We start from the raw sequence: 20,685 nt of genomic DNA on the forward strand, positions 1-20,685 counted from the left end.
CTTTGGGCTTGCCAGACCCTTAGTCCTAAGCCCATTACAAGCTTATGTAGACTAAGTTAAACTCGAGAGGAAACATTCTCTTATGCCCATACGGAGAATAAATTCACACGAAGGCATAAGGTATATGAATCCCAAAGGTTACTTGCTAGGCCCATACGGAGAATAAATTCACACGAAGGCGTCGCTTTCACCCCCACTTAAATAGGGTTCGGGGCTCGGGTATAGAGCCAGAGATAGAAACTTTTCAAAAATCTGAAATCATTGAACAAAATGTCAGTACAACTATTTATTTGAAAAATGATCAAAGATAAATAATTGGAATCGAATAAATAAATTTAAAATTAAAATTAAAATTTTCGCATAAAAAGACAACCGAAAATTAATTTTGGCCTGACTCACTTACCTGTCCCCAGCGGAGTCGCCAAGCTGTCGAAACCGTCTTTCGGTTGGGCCCCGGAATTGGGCTTCGACTTGAAAAATGTGGATTGGAGTCGCCACCGATCACTTTAAAACGTTATTTAGGTAGATCGGACACCATCTTACCTGATCTGCGTTTTACCAAAAATATGTCGAGTTCGGGAGTCGGTTATGGTCAAGGAATGATTAGCACCTTTGAACCGCCCTTTCGGTACCAATTAATTTTTCGGTTGTCTTTAATTGCGAAAAATTAGAAATTTAAATTTAAATTTAAAAACTGATTCGGTTAATTACCTTTGATCGACTGAAATTACTACTGAAAGTAAAAGTAAATAAATATTTAAAAAAAAAGGAAAAAAAGTTTTTTTTTTAAAAATGGCTTAAAAACAAATACATAAGATCATATTAACAAAAGAATAATAAAAAAATAAAAATAAAAATAAAGGTATGAACACATTAACCACATGCAACTGACTAATTGAAAATTATCAGCTTATGACATAATACATGCACGCATATATATATATATATACAAGCTACAAAGTGAACCTACAGATGATACAAAGTGAACCTATAGATGGGACAAAGTGAACCCACAAAGTCAAACAAATTATATCATTTTGTCAAGCAAGTTGATGTCTAGATTAAAGAAATAATAAATTATAATGAGGAAAACCAAAATTATGGGTTTCAGATTAAATACTATAACTAAAATGAAACAGTAGCGAAATTACAAAGAATATATTAAATTAAATACATACAAAAAGAGAAATAAATCGCAACACAGTGACATGCAAAGTTTGAGTAAATAAATATCAATAGTAAAATAGCTTAGATATACATTTAAAAGGAGACATGGATCAAAACGCATACAACTAAAGCCATATGGGACGTTCGAAATAATATAAATATAATGGACTTAACTTGTGAACCTTCCACAAGAACAAATAACAACGAATGGTGGCCAAAACAAGAGAAATAGAAAACTTAAAGGCCAAATTAAAAAACTAAATAATGCAAAAAGGGTTTAAGGACCAAAATAAATTGTGGGAAAAGTCGAAGGATCGAGGAAAGACATGTACCATATCCTAGAAGAAGGCGCAGGTTTATGGGCTCACCAGGTTGCTTTAATGAGTTAATTTTTTTTAACACACTTCATTTGCTCACACTCTTAAAAATAATGAATCAAAACCCCAAACTTATTTTTCTTTGTTTCGTTCATCAATTGTCTTTGGTGTTCTTGACGAGCCCAGAAACCAACGACCTCTCCACTGCCGCTCCGCCGTTACTCCGTCGCGCCTACAACCGTCGTCGGTCTCGGAAGAAGAAAATCAACACTCTTTTTGACTTCTTTTCTCCCCCCAACCCAGATCCGAACTCAAAACCTCCTAAAAATTACGAAATCTTTACAGATCTGAAGAAAAAGAAATTTGTATTTCTCCAAACATTCGTCGGTGGCGTTACAACTTCAGGGAAATCCCTTTCTAAAGAGTACCTCTGTTCTCCTCTTCCCCCTCAATCCATTCTGATTACATGAATTTATAGTTTATTTAAATCCTATTTTAGTCATAGAGTCCTAAACAAACTGAAATTCATTGTTTGAATGCTTGTTGGTTGCTTGGAACCCACGACCGTTGCTTGTGACCGAGAGAACCGGGCGTGTTGGCGAGGCGTGGAGCATGGGGAGTCCTCGGGTATGCAGCGCTCAGCTGAGAACCATGAACTAGGGTTGTTGTGTTCGGGCCGTGGGGTCTGGTACAGCTGGGCTGTGTGCTGTGAGGTATGGGTTGGACCAGAACATTCTGTTGGGCCTGTAAAAAAAACAATAAACAAATAAATAATATAACACATAATAAATATAATATGTTTTATATTAAATATTATAATGGGACGAAATTTGGTGTCTACACTTCCAACAAAGATGATTTTCACAGGTAGAAAATTGTCTCCAAACTCAAATTAAAAAAAAAGTAAAAGTCGAATTTTTAAAAAATTAACGTAGCTCTGGTATTATATTTTTCTTCTTATTTTCGACTCATAAAATAAGTTCAATGTGACTCGCGTGTTATTTTTTCTCTTAATGTGATACTCAAACTCAGAAAATAAGTCCAATATGGTCTTTTGACCAACATTTTTTTGTCATTAATTGTTATGATGCTAACCTGACAATTCATGGTGCTGATGTATTGATTCACGATGTTGATATGACAGTCCATGGTTGTTAATAACGTGACAAATAACATAACATATAGGCTAAATTGATAACTTAAACATGGCAAATTGACTGTCAGGTCAGTACCGTAGATCGTCACGTCACCACAGTGAACTGTCACGTCAGTATCATAACAATCAAACGATAAAAAAATGTTGGTCAAAGAGACACATTGAGAAAAAAATAATACGAATGTTACATTATTTTCTTTAAATTACATAGACCTATGATGTTTTCCGCCTATTATATAAAAATATATAAACATATAAATTTAGAAATTTAATTTATAATCCTTTTCAAATTTTAAGGGTTGACTACATGAAAAATCACTTACATTTGCATTTTGTCTACTTTTAGTCACTAATTTTAAAAACATAAGATATGGTCAGTTTCGTTTTTATCTAACTAAGATGTGGTCACTTTCGTTTTTATTTAATAAAGACGTGGTCACCCCGAGTTAACTACGAGTTAACTACCGTTAACAACATTAAATATTTTGATATAATCACACATTTGATCATTGTTATTTACATATTATCTCAATTTAGTCATACTTTTAATAAATTAAAATAAATTTAATCCTCCAATCGAATGATGTCACATGTCATGCCACGTAGGGGTGAACGTTGGATCGAGCCGAGTGGACTTGAGTAAAAAAAAATCGAGTTGACGAGTCTTATTTTATAACTCGAAGTTGACTTAGAATTTTTTAGAGGCGAGTCAAATTTTTGAGTTTTTCTTTAAATTTAATTATAAATATTTATAATATTATGATATTATTTTATTCCAATTTAAATGATCTTTTATAACCATATACAATACATGTGTATTTTTCATTTTTTTCATATGTGATATACATTTATGATACAAAGTCGAAAGACTCAACTCAAACTTGAAAATAAGCTCACTAATTACTAGAATTTTTGAGTTATTCAAGTTATTTGAATTGTATTTTACAACTCAGTTTGAACTTGAATTTTTTTCAAGTCGAGTAGGGTTTATAATAGTTAATATTCCAACCGAACGGTGACACGTGACATTAGGGGTGAGCGAAATTAAACTTGACTCGAAGAACCAATTTTTTTTACTTAACTCTTGAAAACTTGACTCGAATTAAATTCGAGTTGTAATTTCATAAACCCAACTCAACTCAAAAAAATTCACTTTCCTTTTATAATCATACTCAGAATATTGTCTCACTTTCCTTTTATTCCTCAAAATATTATTTTTTGAATAAATTACACGTTTAGTGCCTAAATTACCAGTTTTGATCCATTTTAGTATCTAAACTTTTAACTTTTTCAAAATCATATTTAAAATTTAGTTTTTATTTCATTTCATCCCCCATTTAAAATTTAACGTTAAGTTTAAAAAATTAAAAGTTTATGTACTAAAACACAGACCAAAAATAATATTTTACATACTAAAAAAGTGACATTTTATATACTATATATTTAATTTACTTTTTTTACAGAATTTATTTTAAGTATTTTTTTCTTATTAATATGGGATGATCACAAGATAAATTTGAAGAATAAGAAGTATAATGAATCAAATAATCGTACTCATCTGCTAATGTATATAAATATTTTTTTATTAATCAAGAGTGATTATAAGGTAATATATGTTTTTTCTTATAAGGTAATATTATTTTTTAGATAAATTACACATTTAGTACCTAAATTATCATGATCCGTTTTAGTACCTAAACTTTTAAATTTTTTTTTCAAAATCACACTTAAAGTTTAATTTTTATTTCATTTTCATATCCCGTTCAAAATTTAACATTAAGTTTTGAATTTTTTTCAAAGTTTAGGTACTAAAACGGACTAAAACTGATAATTTACATACTAAATGCGTTATGCTTTTTAACAATGGTACTAAAATGAAATGAAAATTAAACGTTAGGTGTAATTTTAAAAAGAAATAATGATAGTTTAGGTATTAAATATGTAATTTATCTCTCTTTCTTTTACAAAAGTTATTTTTAAGTAATTTTTTCTTATTAATAGGAGATGAGAAGAATAAGAAGTATGATGAATCGAATAGATATTGAATAATCGTACTCATATGACAATGTATATAACTATTTTTTATTAATTTAAAATTGATTATAAGGTAATATATGTTTTGTTCGATTAAGCTAAGGTAATTATAAAATAGTATCGATTTTAAATACTCTCAGTCATTTGATAATAAACACTCAGTCATCTTACTGTAGTCGCTGGTGTTTGAATCCGTGACCTCTAAGAATAAGAACAATTCATTTAACCACTGAAATAAGTTGATTCGTGTATAAAATAATAAATGTTCGAAAAATCCTTAATCCATTTGACAAATGAATGCGCAAAATTTGAGATTTCAAAGGATAATAATTATTCCTTTAGTAAATAAAATAACTTAATTCGAGATTGGAGACCAAAATAAGAGAGATCTTTCATATCTAAAGCCTTCGGGCACTTCGCATCCAAGTCGAAGTCATTGTCGAAGAAAGGTAAACTGACTAAACCCTAAACCCCTTTTTCGGTTCTTTGATCTCTTCTTTACCCCGGCTAATGCTTTCTTCTTTAAAAAAAATATCCTAGAATCTACTGGATTTCACTTCGCAGTACATTGCGACCTGTTAATCTTTAAAAGAAGAAGTTGAATTTTCAAAGTTTCATTCTTGTTCCTCTTTCGGTATTCCTTCCTATATCTTATTTTCATATGCATACCGTCATTTTAGTTTGAGTTGAAGTCCCATTTTATGATGGGTTTCGAAACATTTGTAATCTGGATTAGCTAGAAATGTTTTATTTCCGATGAATTTGTTGTAGTGTGCCTTTTTTTTCTTTCTAATTTTGAGTTTAGTGTAAGTGTTGCTTAATCTAGGTGCCTGGTTGCTTAATCTCAAGTATATTGCATCATTGTACTGAAGATGGATTACTTTGTAGAATTTACTTTTTATTCTTGAAATATATAAATCTGGGTTTCGGTTCATTTGCAGGATCAGTTCATTTGCTAGGTGCCACTCTACTATGAGCTTCACTGGTCCTTCCGTTTCCCGTGGTTAGTTTATCTGCTTCCCTACCTGCTGCCATGGTGATGGTTTCCAAAATGAGAGCTCAGTAGCAAGCTTTTATTAAATACTTTGATTGTTTTTTGTCGATTGAATCATTTTGTTCTCTTCATTGTATGCTTGATTGGTACAAATGTCGAATTAAGTAGAGTTTTTTTTGTGCATTCATGAGGTTGTTTTTCTCCAACTCGGGTTTAATTTAAACTGTTTTTAACTTTACTGCGATGAATTTCAGGTGGTAGAACTGTCAGGAGGGCACTTGAGTTCGGAAGAACCTATGTGGTCAGGCCGAAAGGCAGGCACCAAGCTACTATAGTTTGGCTACATGGCCTCGGTGATAATGGTTCAAGGTATTATAAACTTTGCATCGCTTTCTAAGCTTATTGTTTGTGGTTTTTGGTTCTCTTTTTGGTGAATAAGTTTTAGATTATTTTCTCAATAATCCCATCGGTTTAACTTATTTTCTCCTAGGAAAAGGAAACGATTGATAACTCAGATCCCTCGTCACTCTTCTAATTTTCAATTTTTTTGGGGAGAAATATTTCGTTTATTATATTCATGTTGAGTTTATTTCTATTTGTTCCCATCTCTCAAGAGTTCAAAAGTCTTTCAAGGAAAATAGCAATTGACTTGCTTGTGTTTGATTATTTTGCTCCTGATTTCGGTAATGGCGACTCTTTTCAAAACTTCGACCTTTTCTCTGAGTTATCTTTCCTATGTGTTCCATATCTTTGTGGTAAATGATCTCGAATATTAGATAAGAAAAACGTTGATATCTTTTGGAATACCTACTCATCCTCATTTTATCTGTTCATCTTGTTTGACAGTTGGTCCCAGCTCCTGGAGACTCTCCCTCTTCCAAATGTAAGGGTGGTTGAGTGCAGCCAAAGATGTTTACTGGAATTTATTCTAACAATTAGGCAATGAATTTATACTTCTTGATTACGTCATAATTTTTGTGCTTGTGATGATCCTATGCTTCAGATTAAATGGATATGCCCAACTGCCCCGACTCAGCCAATAAGTATATTTGGTGGCTTTCCATCAACTGCTTGTAAGCATGTTCTTAAATTTCTGTAATAATGCTATCTCGTAATCATATGATAGAAACTAAATGCATTAAAATCGTTTTCTTACAATTTTGATGATTTTTAGTTGAATCTAATCAAATTGTTCAATTCTAATCTAAAATGCATCAGGGTTCGATGTGGGTGAACTTTCAGAAGATGCCCCTGATGATATAGAGGGTTTGGATGCTGCTGCAGCACACGTTACAAATTTGCTGTCAGCAGAGCCTGCTGACAGTACGTTCCCTTTTGCTCCTTTTTATGAGGTTTTATGATGCTAGATTTTTTTTCCGGGGGGCAGCATTTTCCCATTTCTCTTCCAAATATTTTCAATGAATTTTAGATACTTCGTTCTATGGTGAAAATTAATGACAAATAAAGTTTTACATCTTTCGGCTGCCAAACTCTATCCTTACATTCTGCGGGGTTTATTGTTTTTGGGGTCGGTTTAACACCCTGTAATTTGTTGTTGCTTGATTAGATTGGCTTAAAACCAATGCAATATTGCATTCACTTTAGTTTTATCGACGAAAGTTTTGTTCACCGTCATTGTTTTCGACACTGTTCTAAACAAAGCTTTTTCCGATTACAGTTAAACTTGGTGTTGGAGGCTTCAGTATGGGTGCAGCTACCTCGCTATACTCTGCAACCTGTTTTACACATGGAAAATATGGAAACGGAAACACGTATCCTGCCAATTTGAGTGTGGTTGTCGGGCTTAGCGGATGGCTTCCATGTTCAAAGTGAGTTTCCTACATTAGCTCCATACACGAGCTTGACATTTTATCTCCTTTTCCACCCTTTTGTCTGGTGTATTGTTATAATTCCTATTATTTTCCAGGACTTTGCAAAGCAAAATAGGACACGATGCTGCTGCAAGGCGTGCTGCGTCTTTGCCTATTTTGCTATGCCATGGCAAAGGTATTTATAATTTACCTTCATTATGCAAATTATCGTAGATTGGCATCAAGGTTACAGGTGTTCATTCGAAGTGCGTATGGCATTATATGTTGCATGCTCGTTTTCAGGTGATGATGTGGTTCCATATAGATTTGGTGAGAAATCCTCTCGAGCACTGAGTTCAAACGGATTCAAGGACACGACTTTCAAATCCTACAATGGGTATGGATCTTTCGATAGTCTAACAAATCCTTCATGTTTCTTATCTATTTGACAATTCATCGACTTGAACCGAGTAATCTGTTTGACAATCTAGGCTTGGCCACTATACGATCCCGGAGGAGATGGAAGAAGTCTGTGCTTGGTTAACTTCAAAACTGGGGCTCGAAGGTCGATCCACGTAAGACGTGAAAACTGTTTTGCATCACTTGAAGCAAAATCGTTCTGGTTATGGGTGTCATACATGGTATAGATGATAATTTTGCATACCCTGTTGTTTCTCGTGTAGTTGATATTTCTTAATTGGTTCTGGTACCTTTGCTTGAACTCTGTGACAGAACACGATAACATGTACCGACTGTAAATTTTATGTTTCGCCAGTATATTTCGATATTTTCGCATTCGAATACACATCAATGCTTGAAACTCAAGTGTCACCTGTGTCGTCCTTCTCGGATGAACACAGGGACAGACAGTTGGAGTCATCTGTTCGAACTCTTCATTTATCTTAAAATATCAACGTCGAACATCGGTTTTTCGTATTCACATTCGAATATAAATAAAAAAAACACAGTGACAAAGCAAAGAAGAAAAGGAAGATGAGGAATGTTCAGCTTGAATGGTTAATAAATGGTCATTAGGATTCTCCCTTATCGTATACTATAAATGAAAAGTTTTACAGTTTGATACCCTTATTATAAAACTAAAATTAAGAAAAGATGTTATTAATTTTATTATTTTTTTTTTAACAAAATCGGTAAAATATTACTAGAAATATTATTATTTTTACCTAAAACATTAATGTTTTTTAACATTTTCGGTAAAGTGTCTAATAATAACAAAATCGGTAGAAAAAATAATGTTTTAGATAACGTTTTACCATATATGTTAACAAAACTAATAAAATACCCAATAATAACAAAACAAGTAGAAATAATAATATTTTCGATAAATTTTTACTTATTTTGATAAAAAAAATAACAAAATCGATAACGTCTTTATTAAAACTGTTGCACCTCATACTTTTCCCTATAAATTGCTGACTAACCAAGCATTTATGTACATGGAATTGACTTTTGTTTTGACATGAAAGCAAATGGACACCCCATTGCACCCTAAACAGAGGCAAATTATTGTTTAATATATTTATATATACATAGAATGATATTAATGGTAATACGAAAATGTTGGTATGTTTAAAAATATGCATTATTAATAAACTGATAAAATTTTATTCAACATATATTATCTTATAATCACTCCAAATATATTTAATATAATTGTCAATAGAGCTTTAACACCTCATGGTTTGATATGATTTGAATGATTATTATTTTTTATCAAATTATTATAAAATAATCATACAATTTATCGAGTTATTATAAAATAATCATTAAATTTAATTATCGTTGTAAGATATCTCATTAAATTTAATAATTATTGTATAGAGTTTTTAAAATTTAATAATCAAAATAATAATTTAAACCTAGTTTAATGACAAGTTGATGTAATTCAATGTATTTTAAAAGAAAAAAAAGGATGAGAATATAATTTCATGTCTAATACGAAGACTTGCATTGTGATTTGACCAGAGACCAACCCATAGGAAAACGACAGGCCATCAATCGGCTAAATTACATAATTGACACCGTTTGCTTTAAATTTTCTCTTTTTGACACCGTTTGACCAATATTTCCAGAAGTAACACCCTTTCTGTTGAGTTGGCAAAGGCGCGTCCCCGGGGACGCGCTTTACCCGCGTTTTCGCTGAGTTGGATGCCACGTGTGGAAGGCGCGTCTCCGCCTTTGCCAACTCAGCAGACACATATTTTGTTTTATAATAAATAGTTTATTTTTATTATTATTATAAATTAATAATATATTATGTAAAATGTTTCGATTATAATGTAAGAATTATCAAATGTATTTTGTTAATGTGTGTTAAAGGTGGAGTGAATTATCTACATTAATATGATATAACAATATATGAAAACCAGTTTTGACTTTATTGTAGTTATAGGAAAAATGTATGAAATTATAATATTACACATATGGTTATATTATTATTTTTGATTTTGATTATCGATCTATTAATTTTATCAGTTAATTATTTAAATGTTATCAATCTAGTCATCTCATATCAATATTTAACGAAAATATTGATGCATAAGTTAATAAATTAGTATAATTACATATTTAATCTTCAAGACTTACATATTTTTATAAAATTAGTCTTATTGAAAATTTAATTTAATAAATTTAATCCTCCAATCAGAACATTAAATGTATCATCGTATACATAAATTTTTTAATAACTTTTAATTTGTTTAATTTAATATTTTTCTCTACTTAGAATGTGGAATTATTATTATATTTTAAAAAAATTATAACTAATAATATTAATTATTATATTAAATAAATATATTAAATATATTTATGTATTTAAAAGTTAAAAAAATTATTTAGGTGTACATACATTGACAAATTATATAAATGCAATAACATTAAATTATTAGAAACAAAAACATTCATTTAAATACAATATTAATTACATAAGAGTTAACGGTTATATGATGATAACAGAGCTGGACATTTTTTTCTATTGTGCCCGATGTTTCTACAATGCCCACATCGTTTTTGTTCTGTTGACTTCTCCCGAATATCCATATCACAATGTATTCTAGTAGATTTTTGGACGACCTGAATCCCTCAATAGCAATGGATCTGGTACAATTGTAAGCCAAGTTTGAATCTCATTTGGGTCTCTTTCGTTTCCTATGGGCGGAAACTCAAATTCATATACCTTGAATACTTGTGAAAGTTGGTATACGGGATCAACATAATTTTTGTAGTCCAAATGCGAATGTGAGCAAGCAGCAATGACATGAGAGCATGGATATTTGAGTGCTTGAAAGAAACCACAATCGCACCACCTCTCTTGCAGATTAACTCTGAAAGAGTTAGCTTCAATCCCTTGCAGCGGACGTGGCATTTCGGTTACACGAAACAATTCACGGGTGCGAGAAAAATTTGTAACTAACATCCCATTTGATGCAGCCACTTTTTTCTGTAAATCAACTACTAGTCTTGGGTGGTAAATATGTCCGTTTTGCATCCAAGTAAGAGCTTGTCTACCGAGCTTTGCAAAGAGTTGACCCAAACGAAAATAAGTCGTTTTAACCAACGCCGTGACTGGTAAATGACGCGTCCCCTTTAAGGTTGAATTTATTGCTTCAGCCAAGTTTGTTGTCATATGACCATAGCGATACCCCCCGTCATATGCATTTGTCCACATTTCTTTGCTGATGTCCATAATGTACTCGCACCCCTTCTTATTTTTGCCAAACAGCTCTTGTAGCATCGACTCAAACATTTGAGGTAAGAGTTCGTAACCTAAGCCATTAGGAATATGTAATAGTTAATATGAAGTATAAATAAGTAATAAGAAATTGATAGAAAAATTGGGAAAAAGTAACATACCCATCTGCACGACTAACTGACGTTCATCGTTCTTCTTGTATTTTTCGTAATAGTTTGCAGCAATATGACGGACACAATAACGATGTTGAACATGTGGAGGTCTATACATTGTACCCAAAGAGTCCATTGCTGCTTTTATCCTGGCTCCTCGGTCTGAAATAATGCATAGTCGTTCCCTGGTGACAACATGTAAACGTAAATTTTTAAGGAAAAAAGCCCAAGACTCAGTGTCTTCTCCTTGAACGAGGGCAAACGCAACAGGAAGAATATTGCGATTTCCATCTTGGACCACAACCAATAATAAAACTTGCTTGTATTTCCCATACAAGAAAGTACCATCAATTTGGACAATTGGTTTACAGTACTTGACTGCATTAATACACTAAGGGTAAGTCCAAAAGACTCGGTAAAATTGGCAGCGATCGCGAACCATTCGATCATTCACGTAATGATGTTGAGTTTCGAACTCAACAATTGTCCCAGGATTAAGTCTTTGCACAACATGAAACCAACTGGGCAGCTCGTTGTAAAAGGAATCCCATTCGCCATGAAGTTTGCAAATGGCATTCTGTTTTGCCAACCACGCTTTTTTATATGAGACAGTGTACCCATATTGTGACTGTATAGCAGAAATCAACACTGCAACAGCTATATGAGAGCTTTGCTTCACAATGGGCATGATTGCTTGACAAATAATGTTGGAGTCCAAGTTGGGATGATCCTGGTTTATACCTGTTGCACAACATGTATGAGGACCGTTGTATCTGGTTAGTTCCCATAAGTTGTTCTTCCTCTTCCTCTTTGATACACGGACCATCCATTGACATCCGTTGTCACGTTGGACGCAGTAGCAGACATATTTCTCCATGTTAGATCGATCAACTCGGGACTGAACTGAGTTACGAATATTGTAACTTTTTATTGCCATCATTGCTTCCTCCTTCGATGCGAACTCCATTCCAATATGTAAATTACCGTCATTGACTGATAATTGAAGTCCATAGTTGCCAACATCAGGAAGATCTGGAAATTCAGGCTCATACATTGCATCATAATCAGCCTCATACATATGTGCAGGAAGTTCGGCTGGTGTTGTATTTATCGGAACGTCATCCTCATCATCATCAGAATGTACGTTAAACTGTGGTGAGTCAGGTTCAACGAATAATCCCGTTTCAGCACCATCTGCACCTGGCTCCCGAAGAGGTTCTTCTGGTGGAGATGAGGGTTCCTCCGATAATCCAATGTTGAGGTCAAATAAGTTCCCGCTTGCGTGTCCTCCCCTTGAACTTGAGGCCATTGTATCATGTGGGATGTGAATAGACTGTCGTCTCGTTGGCATTTCCATATGTAAGTCGAAAACATTGGCAGATGAATGTCTGCCCCTTGAAGTAGAAGAGATGTTGCCATATGGATTATTGGTGAAGCCACGTGGGTTGAGATCATAAGCAGTTGCAGATGAATGCCTTCCTATTGAACTTGATGGCATGGTATATGGCGTTGGATCCGCCATTAATGATGTGAAATCATTACAGATCAGTTGTGTCGGGCTATCAACTTGATCAGTTTGATATGCAATGCCAAAGTGAGAGGAATATGAGAGACCACGAGTTGCACGAACCTCAAAAAAAGTAGCATACATTTCAATAAGAGATTGTGAACTCCCCATATGAGCATCAACCATCATAGAAATATCATCATCGTTTGAAAGCTGAAATGATGTATACGTGAGCGGAAAAAGTTCAGTAGGAAATCTGTACTGAAGTGAAGATAGTCTTCTCTGGCCTGCTACACGAATCTTTAACGAAATTTTTGTGATTAACTCCTCAATTGTGATGTTTCTCTTCAAGGTTAAGGGGATATAATGATCTGACTCAAAAACAACCCCCTCTTCAGCTTCCTTAATTTCTCCATCATACAAAACAACAGCAGAAAGACGACTCATTTTCAGAGAATTTGAGAATTTAGAGTTTGGGAATTTGAGAATTTGAAAGATTGTGAACTGAAGGTTGTTTTGAAAGTTTATAATACGTTGCATATAATAGTGTCTATAATCGGAGTACTATTCACATGAAGGCGCGTTCCCGGGGGCGCGCCTTCCATTATGTCGTCAGAGAATATGTTATCATTGCCCTATTATGTCACTCATGTCCCTCGGGGACACTAGATATATCAGTACCTATTATTTCACTATTCACATGAAGGCGCGTTCCAGGGGGCGCGCCTTCCATTATTTCGTCAGAGAATATGTTATCATTGCCCTATTATGTCACTCATGTCCCTCGGGGACACTAGATATATCAGTACCTATTATTTTACTATTCACATGAATGCGCGTTCCCGGGGGCGCGCCTTCCATTATTTCATCAGAGAATATGTTATCATTGCCCTATTATGTCACTCATGTCCCTCGGGGACACTAGATATATCAGTACCTATTATTTCACTATTCACATGAAGGCGCGTTCCCGGGGGCGCGCCTTCCATTATTTCGTCAGAGAATATGTTATCATTGCCCTATTATGTCACTCATGTCCCTCGGGGACACTAGATATATCAGTACCTATTATTTCTCAGGGGACATGAAGGCGCGTTCCCGGGGGCGCGCCTTCCATTATTTCGTCAGAGAATATGTTATCATTGCCCTATTATGTCACTCATGTCCCTCGGGGACACTAGATATATCAGTACCTATTATTTCACTATTCACATGAAGGCGCGTTCCCGGGGGCGCGCCTTCCATTATTTCATCATAGAATATGTTATCATTGCCCTATTATGTCACTCATGTCCCTCGGGGACACTAGATATATCAGTAAATCAGGTAAATTATAACCAAAATTTAACTTCTTTTGAAAGTTCAGCAAGTTAAGAATAACTTAAATTAAAACGTTATGTGAAGTTTGAATAAATTAGATAAAATGTTATGGATAAATTGAATAAATGTGAAGTGATAAGTTGATTGTGACATTGAAATTGTATGGAATGAGCATTGAAATGTGACATTGAATAAATTGCCAATTCACCCCCCTCTTGGCTGATTCCGTCGATCGATGAACTTAACATAAGTTGATTTTAATGTATACGTTTTAATATATATGTTAATGATAAAATCATATGTATGGATAAATTTAATTTCAATTTAAGTATTGTGTACTATAATTAGAATATAACTTTTAATTTCGAATACAATTGGAATATTAAGTTGAAATTTAATGTTAAATTTTGAATATTATAATTTATATTTTAAATTTAAATTTGAATAATATTATTTTTATTTTTATTTTAAATTTTGAATAATATAATTTGTATTTTAAAAACATTTATCAAACATTTAATGTTAAATGTGAATAAAAAATAACATTAAAAAATATGTATGTAACAACCATGAAACATTTAAATAACATAACCAAATTACATAAAATTATGAAATATAATTATTTAAATAACATTAAATATAACTGGATCACCGATGTCGTCTTCTCGAATGAGTTCCACATGGCGGTGGTTGTCTATTTCGTGGAGGATTTCTTCGTGGAACTTGTTCTTCAGTCTCCTCATCTTCACTATCATCATCAGCAGCATTTTCTTCATTTGGTGTAGATGACGCTGAAGGGGCTGTATAAAATAACGACCCTGGAGGAGTGCTAGTAACAATCCCACCGCTCCCCGGGAACTGTGAAAACTGTGGAAACATTGGCATCGATGTATGTGATCCAGATGGAGATTGAGGTATCTGCGGAGAAGCACAACCAGCCAAATAAGATGCATATGAATCATATGCTGGATCATTAAACATAGTCATATATGTACCTCCATATGGTATAAAACCCTGCGGGCTAGGCATGTAACCTGGAGGGCTAGGAATGTAACCCTGCGGGCTCGGAATGTAACCCTGCGGAGATGGCATATAAACTGGTGGGCTTGGCATATGAAGTGGAGGGCTGGGCATGTACCCCTGCGGCATCGACGAATAAGGATGTTGTGGTGGGACTGATGCAGAACCGATAGCGCCTTCTCTTCGTCCACGCGTCGGGGGACGATGATATTGAGACGGTTGACGTCTTTCTCGGCGCCTAGGAATGTTAACCCCTCGTGCTTCCGCCGAAAGTAGAAACGGCTTCCCATTTTCATTAAACCAGTCCATATAGTTATCCGTAACCATATGACCAGTTTCAGCGTAATATTGTCGAGGGGCCAACAGTGTATATCGGTTCTCCCAAAGCGCAATCCAATCTCTGTGTCTCACCACCAAGTTAACATCTTTCTTTCCTCGTCTATCTATGTTATGCACGTCGTCTAAATTCCTAGGAGCTCCAGGAATATATTGCGTACAACCATACTGACGGAGCACGCGATCAACTGGATGCCACTCAATAATAGCATAACATATAAGAGGTATAACCGATATCCATACCTCTAATGACCCACTAAGGTGGGGTGGGATGCAAGCTTTCACTTTATCGCTCGCATAAGGTATCCACTGAAACTGAAATATAAATATACAATTCAAATAAATAAAATATTCTAATTATATCTAACATTTTAAATTAAAATATTAGTAATTAAACAAATTTAAAAACATACCTCAGACCCAGCTTTCGTATCAATAAGTAAACGAATTTCCTCTAACCCAGTAGGTATACTTTTATGGTCCTTTCTTTTCATCGACCACCTATGAAATATAATATAAACTAAATATCACCCTATTTAATTGAAAATATTTAAATCAAAATTTAGTTCGAAAATTACCTCAACAATAAGGGGAATACGTATGGTTCATTCACGATCGGGCATAAGAAATGCATGCGGAACCACGCCCATGATTGTAGAAGCAGAAGACATCCACAGATAGCAGTTTTCTTATAATTCGTCGCCCGACACATTTCTCTAAAGAGAAATGCCAAAACTGCAGCACCCCAACTATATCTTCCAGCTTCATCAAAATCGATCAGATGTCGCAACCACATACAATGCACCTGGTTGCGAGATTTGTCGGGCATCAATATTCCTCCAATTATTCGTAGAATATATGCCCGAGCACATGCCTTTGCTTGATCCTCTGAAGCATTTTCATTTAAAACCTCAAAATTAGCTTTCAACCAAGATAAAGCTATTCTACCTCCATTAAACTCTGGCGGAGCAGCTCCAAGATAATCAATGCACATTGATTGCCAATCACCATCCGCCGTACCACACATCATATTTCCGTCGACGGGAAGCCCCAGATGCATAGAGACATCCTCCAATGTAATTGTCGCCTCTCCACATGGAAGGTGAAAAGTGTGTGTCTCGGGCCTCCACCTCTCAATCAGTGCAGAAATTAGGACAAGTTCGAGTTTGCAACCGCCTATAATTGTTGCAATATACCCGAACCCGGCAGAAGCCAAATATGGCAAAATACGTTCCGGTGTCGGTATACGTGGATTTTTAATAAAAGTCTCTAAAATACGATCAGCATCCTAAATAATATACATTATAAAAAATAAAAATTAATATAAATTCATAATAACTTTAAAATAAAAATAAATTTAAATATTAACATTAATTATAAAAAATATTACTATATCGCTAAAATATCTGGAGATATGATCAATATCCAATCGCAACAGCATTTTGTTTTCCATTATAACTGTAGACAAAACAATATAATTAGCAAAAAAAAAAATTAATAATTCTAAATAAATAATAATTATATAAATATTATTTTTAATAAAAAAATAATATTTACATAAATATATTAATATAAAAATAATAACTATTTAAAAAAATACTAACATAAAAATAAATTTCTTACCACTAATAACAAATTTAAAACTCAAATAGTTGGAGAATTTGAGTTATATAAGAGAGGAGAATATGATTTTGGTGTGAAAAATGATGGAGGGTTGAGGGGGTTTATATAGGGGAGGAGGAGGGGTAGTTAGGAAAAACGGATGGGGGCATTTATGACATTTAATGGAAGGCGCGTCCCCGGGGATGCGCTTTCCACACGTGTCTGCTGATATGGCAAAGGCGCGTCCCCGGGGACGCGCCTTCCACACGTGGCATACAACTCAGCGAAAACACGGGTAAAGCGCGTCCCCGGAGATACGCCTTTGCCAACTCAACAGAAAGAGTGCTACTTCTGGAAATATTGATCGGTGTCAGAAAGAGAAAATTAAAAAAAAAATATGTGTCAGTAATTTAGCCCCATCAATCGAGACACGTGTCAGCATTCCAATAGCCTTAGTCATCACCTACCCCCAACTCTCTGATAAAGTTTGAGCCACTCCAATGGTCCAAAGGCAGCCATGCCCAGGTCTCTCTCTCTCCTCTTTTCTTCTTCTTCTTCCTCTTCCTCTCATTTGTTCATCCTTTATAAAACCCTAGCAAAAAGGACCATCTTTTCTTCTCTATCCACCATGTCCATCAACCTCAACGCCCATGCATTTGCTGGTAACCTTATAAGATCCAAAACCCCCAAACCCAACGACCCACTTTCCCCTGCTTCGGTTTACCAGTCCCTCAAAACCAATCTCCTCCAAAACCCTGAAAACAACTCTCCTCCTCCTCCTTCAAATTCCCCTCTTTTCAAGGTCCTCCCCTTTAGAAAGGGCATGCCTTTGGCTTCTTCGTCTGTTACAGGGGACGATGATGTGCCCAGTTGGCATCTGGGCTGGATCAGTTTGTCTGATTGCAAAGGTTTTCTGGGGAAATGTGGGGTCGATTTGACTGAGGATTCTTTGGTTTATTTGGGATCAAAGGCTGAGGAGGATGTTGTTTACTGGGCGATTGATGTTTCTGAGGAAGACGGTTTGGTTCCTGAATTGGGTACCAAACAGTTTTGCTTTGTGGAGCTTAGGACACTGATGGTGGCTACTGATTGGGCTGATTCTTCAGCTATGGGCGAATTGGCCATTGCTGGTCATGTAAGTGGGAAAAAACCAGTGACTTTTAGCTTCATAATTCGTTCATGTCTTGTGTTTTTAATTCTTGTTGTTCAATGATTGTTGCATTTGATCAGGCTCGAGCATTGCTTGAATGGCATAGCCTATCGCGATTTTGTGGACATTGTGGAGAGAAAACAGTCCCCAAGGAAGCTGGGAGAAGAAAACAATGCTCCAACGAGCTATGCAAAAAGAGGATTTACCCTCGAGTCGATCCGGTAAACGTCTTTCGCCTTTATGTTCTATGATCGATGTTTGAAGTTTCGAAATGTTAATCCAATGGATTTGTTATAGGCTCTCTTTGTTAACTTTAGCTAATGTTTCTTGAAAAAAATAGGTTGTGATCATGTTGGTCATTGATAGAGAAAACGATCGTGCTCTTTTTGGTCGACAGTCCCGATTCGTACCTCGAATGTGGAGTTGTTTAGCTGGATTCATAGAGGTAACTATCTTAGGCACATTTTAAGCTTATAGTAAGTTTTAGCTGTTATTTGTAGGATTAGACAATACCGCAAGTATGAGAAACGAAACGTACTCGCCCAGTCGCCCTTATTTTTTTATATCCTAGTGAAAAATCGATGCTTGTTTTGGTGGTTTCATTGTTGAATACATTCTTTTTCCCTTAGCCAGGGGAAAGCTTAGAAGAAGCAGTGAGGAGAGAGACGTATGAAGAGACTGGTATCGAAGTCGGAGAAGTTGTCTATCATAGTTCTCAGCCATGGCCGGGTAACATTCTTCAAGCATTGTTTCATGAATAACATGTTTTTTCTATGTTTTTTTTCGGTTCATGTGCAATTTTTTTTTCAGTTGGTCCGAGTAGCATTCCGTGCCAATTGATGGTGGGGTTCTTTGCACACGCCAAATCTCTCGAAATAAACGTTGATAAGGAAGAACTAGAAGGTACTTGAACTTGCATAAATATATTGTCATTTACAATTTTCGTTCCGGGTTGCTTTATATTTTGAGAACAAAATTTCTATGCTACGGAATTCAATTATTTGGAAATTTTAGTCATTACATTTATGCCCTGTAAACCATATCTTAGTTCTTTTCCTATGTATTTCTTCTTCTGTTCTTTTTCATCTCTCGCGGAAATCTAAGTTGCGAATTCCTTTGCGCTGTGTAAAGCATGCTTAATCGATACATATGCTAATGTTTACGTTCCTTTGCATGTCGTTTAACTACTAGTCGGTAGAAGGCTTTTGCTTTGTTGTATGCTATATCAGTGGCGAACCATAGACGTAAACGAGTTAAAGGAAGAAATGGGTTATAGTTAGTGGGGTTGTTGCACGAAGTCACGAACTTAACCTAGAAGCCCTTGTGGTAATCTCTCCCTCGGCGGCTTTCCAGTATTTTGCAGTTTTACGCATTCTTTTCCGCACTTCTTGTTTGTCTAGATGCGCAGTGGCACAGTAGAGAAGATGTGAGGAAAGCATTGGCAGTTGCAGAATACAAGAAGGCACAAAGAACGACCGCGACAAAAGTAGTTCAGATGTGCAAAGGAGTCGAGAAGGGACAGAGTTTGTCCGCGGATTTCAACGTCGAGAGCGGGGAGCTGGCTCCCATGTTCTTTCCCGGGCCATTTGCAATCGCGCATCACCTCATCTCCACCTGGGCCTATCAAGATGCACCAACTGATGGTGCCGAAGCCGACTCGAAACAGCTCAGCAGCTCCATTCCAAATCTATAGCCATTCTTATTCACCAAAAAACTAGAAACTCAGCATCTTTTGCTATAAATATATAAATAATCATTCAAGAATACAAACGAGAGCAATTCCCCCCTTTTACTTTTAGGGTATTGCTGTGTAAAGTTTGCCAACATTTGGATTCAATGCCCGACTAAAGATTCATTTATGTGCATTTTCTAGCCACCATCACTGCATAAAGATTGTTCAAAGCTCTACATTTTGAGTGATTTAGGGACAATGCAAAAGAAAGATACCAAAGTTAAATCTATCCATACGAGGGCTTAAAATGAGACGAGACGGATCATGTGTTACTTGAGATAACTCAGTCAAGCTCTATAGTAGAATTGCAAATGATACAAGAAAGATTGTGAGTAATTTGAGATCAATTTGGTCAAAGTTTGATAAATACTCCACTCAAATGGATTCGAGCTCGATCTCAACTTAAGTTTTTAATTAGTCGAAATGAGCTACTTGATACTCGGTTCGAAAAGTTCTCGAACAATTCGAAAATATAATATATTAAGATTTTGTTTTTTTAAAACATAAGTTATTAATAATATTAACATTGCAGTATAATGTTTTTTTATGTATTTAAGGTTTAGGTTCGAGTTTGAGATTTCAGTAATCTAAGATTTCTTTTTCATTATGAGTTTTTTCGAGTTTTTACGAGATTCAATTTATGGTTTTGAGTTTGAATCGAGTTTAAAAATTTTA

The 20,685-nt window shown here is 35.0% G+C and overlaps 2 protein-coding genes across 2 annotated transcripts; both read left to right on the plus strand.

The window, feature by feature from the left end:
- Nucleotides 1-5,076: 5,076 nt before the first annotated feature.
- Nucleotides 5,077-8,284, plus strand: LOC120179265 (acyl-protein thioesterase 2-like). The gene is made up of 10 exons (XM_039184907.1): nucleotides 5,077-5,123; nucleotides 5,616-5,677; nucleotides 5,923-6,037; nucleotides 6,515-6,551; nucleotides 6,672-6,741; nucleotides 6,887-6,991; nucleotides 7,347-7,497; nucleotides 7,596-7,675; nucleotides 7,783-7,876; nucleotides 7,971-8,284. Exons 2-10 carry the CDS (start codon nucleotides 5,647-5,649, stop codon nucleotides 8,056-8,058), a joined length of 771 nt encoding a protein of 256 aa, XP_039040838.1. The 5' UTR covers nucleotides 5,077-5,123; nucleotides 5,616-5,646; the 3' UTR covers nucleotides 8,059-8,284.
- A 9,329-nt stretch (nucleotides 8,285-17,613) lies between these two features.
- Nucleotides 17,614-20,019, plus strand: LOC120179360 (nudix hydrolase 19, chloroplastic-like). Its single transcript, XM_039184980.1, has 6 exons — nucleotides 17,614-18,263; nucleotides 18,359-18,499; nucleotides 18,619-18,723; nucleotides 18,908-19,007; nucleotides 19,089-19,181; nucleotides 19,679-20,019. Exons 1-6 carry the CDS (start codon nucleotides 17,646-17,648, stop codon nucleotides 19,969-19,971), a joined length of 1,350 nt encoding a protein of 449 aa, XP_039040911.1. The 5' UTR covers nucleotides 17,614-17,645; the 3' UTR covers nucleotides 19,972-20,019.
- The last annotated feature ends 666 nt before the right edge of the window (nucleotides 20,020-20,685 follow it).

Source organism: Hibiscus syriacus, unplaced genomic scaffold (genome assembly GCF_006381635.1).
Source record: "Hibiscus syriacus cultivar Baekdansim isolate YM2019G1 unplaced genomic scaffold, ASM638163v2 tig00003632_pilon, whole genome shotgun sequence".
Taxonomy (NCBI): domain Eukaryota; kingdom Viridiplantae; phylum Streptophyta; class Magnoliopsida; order Malvales; family Malvaceae; genus Hibiscus; species Hibiscus syriacus.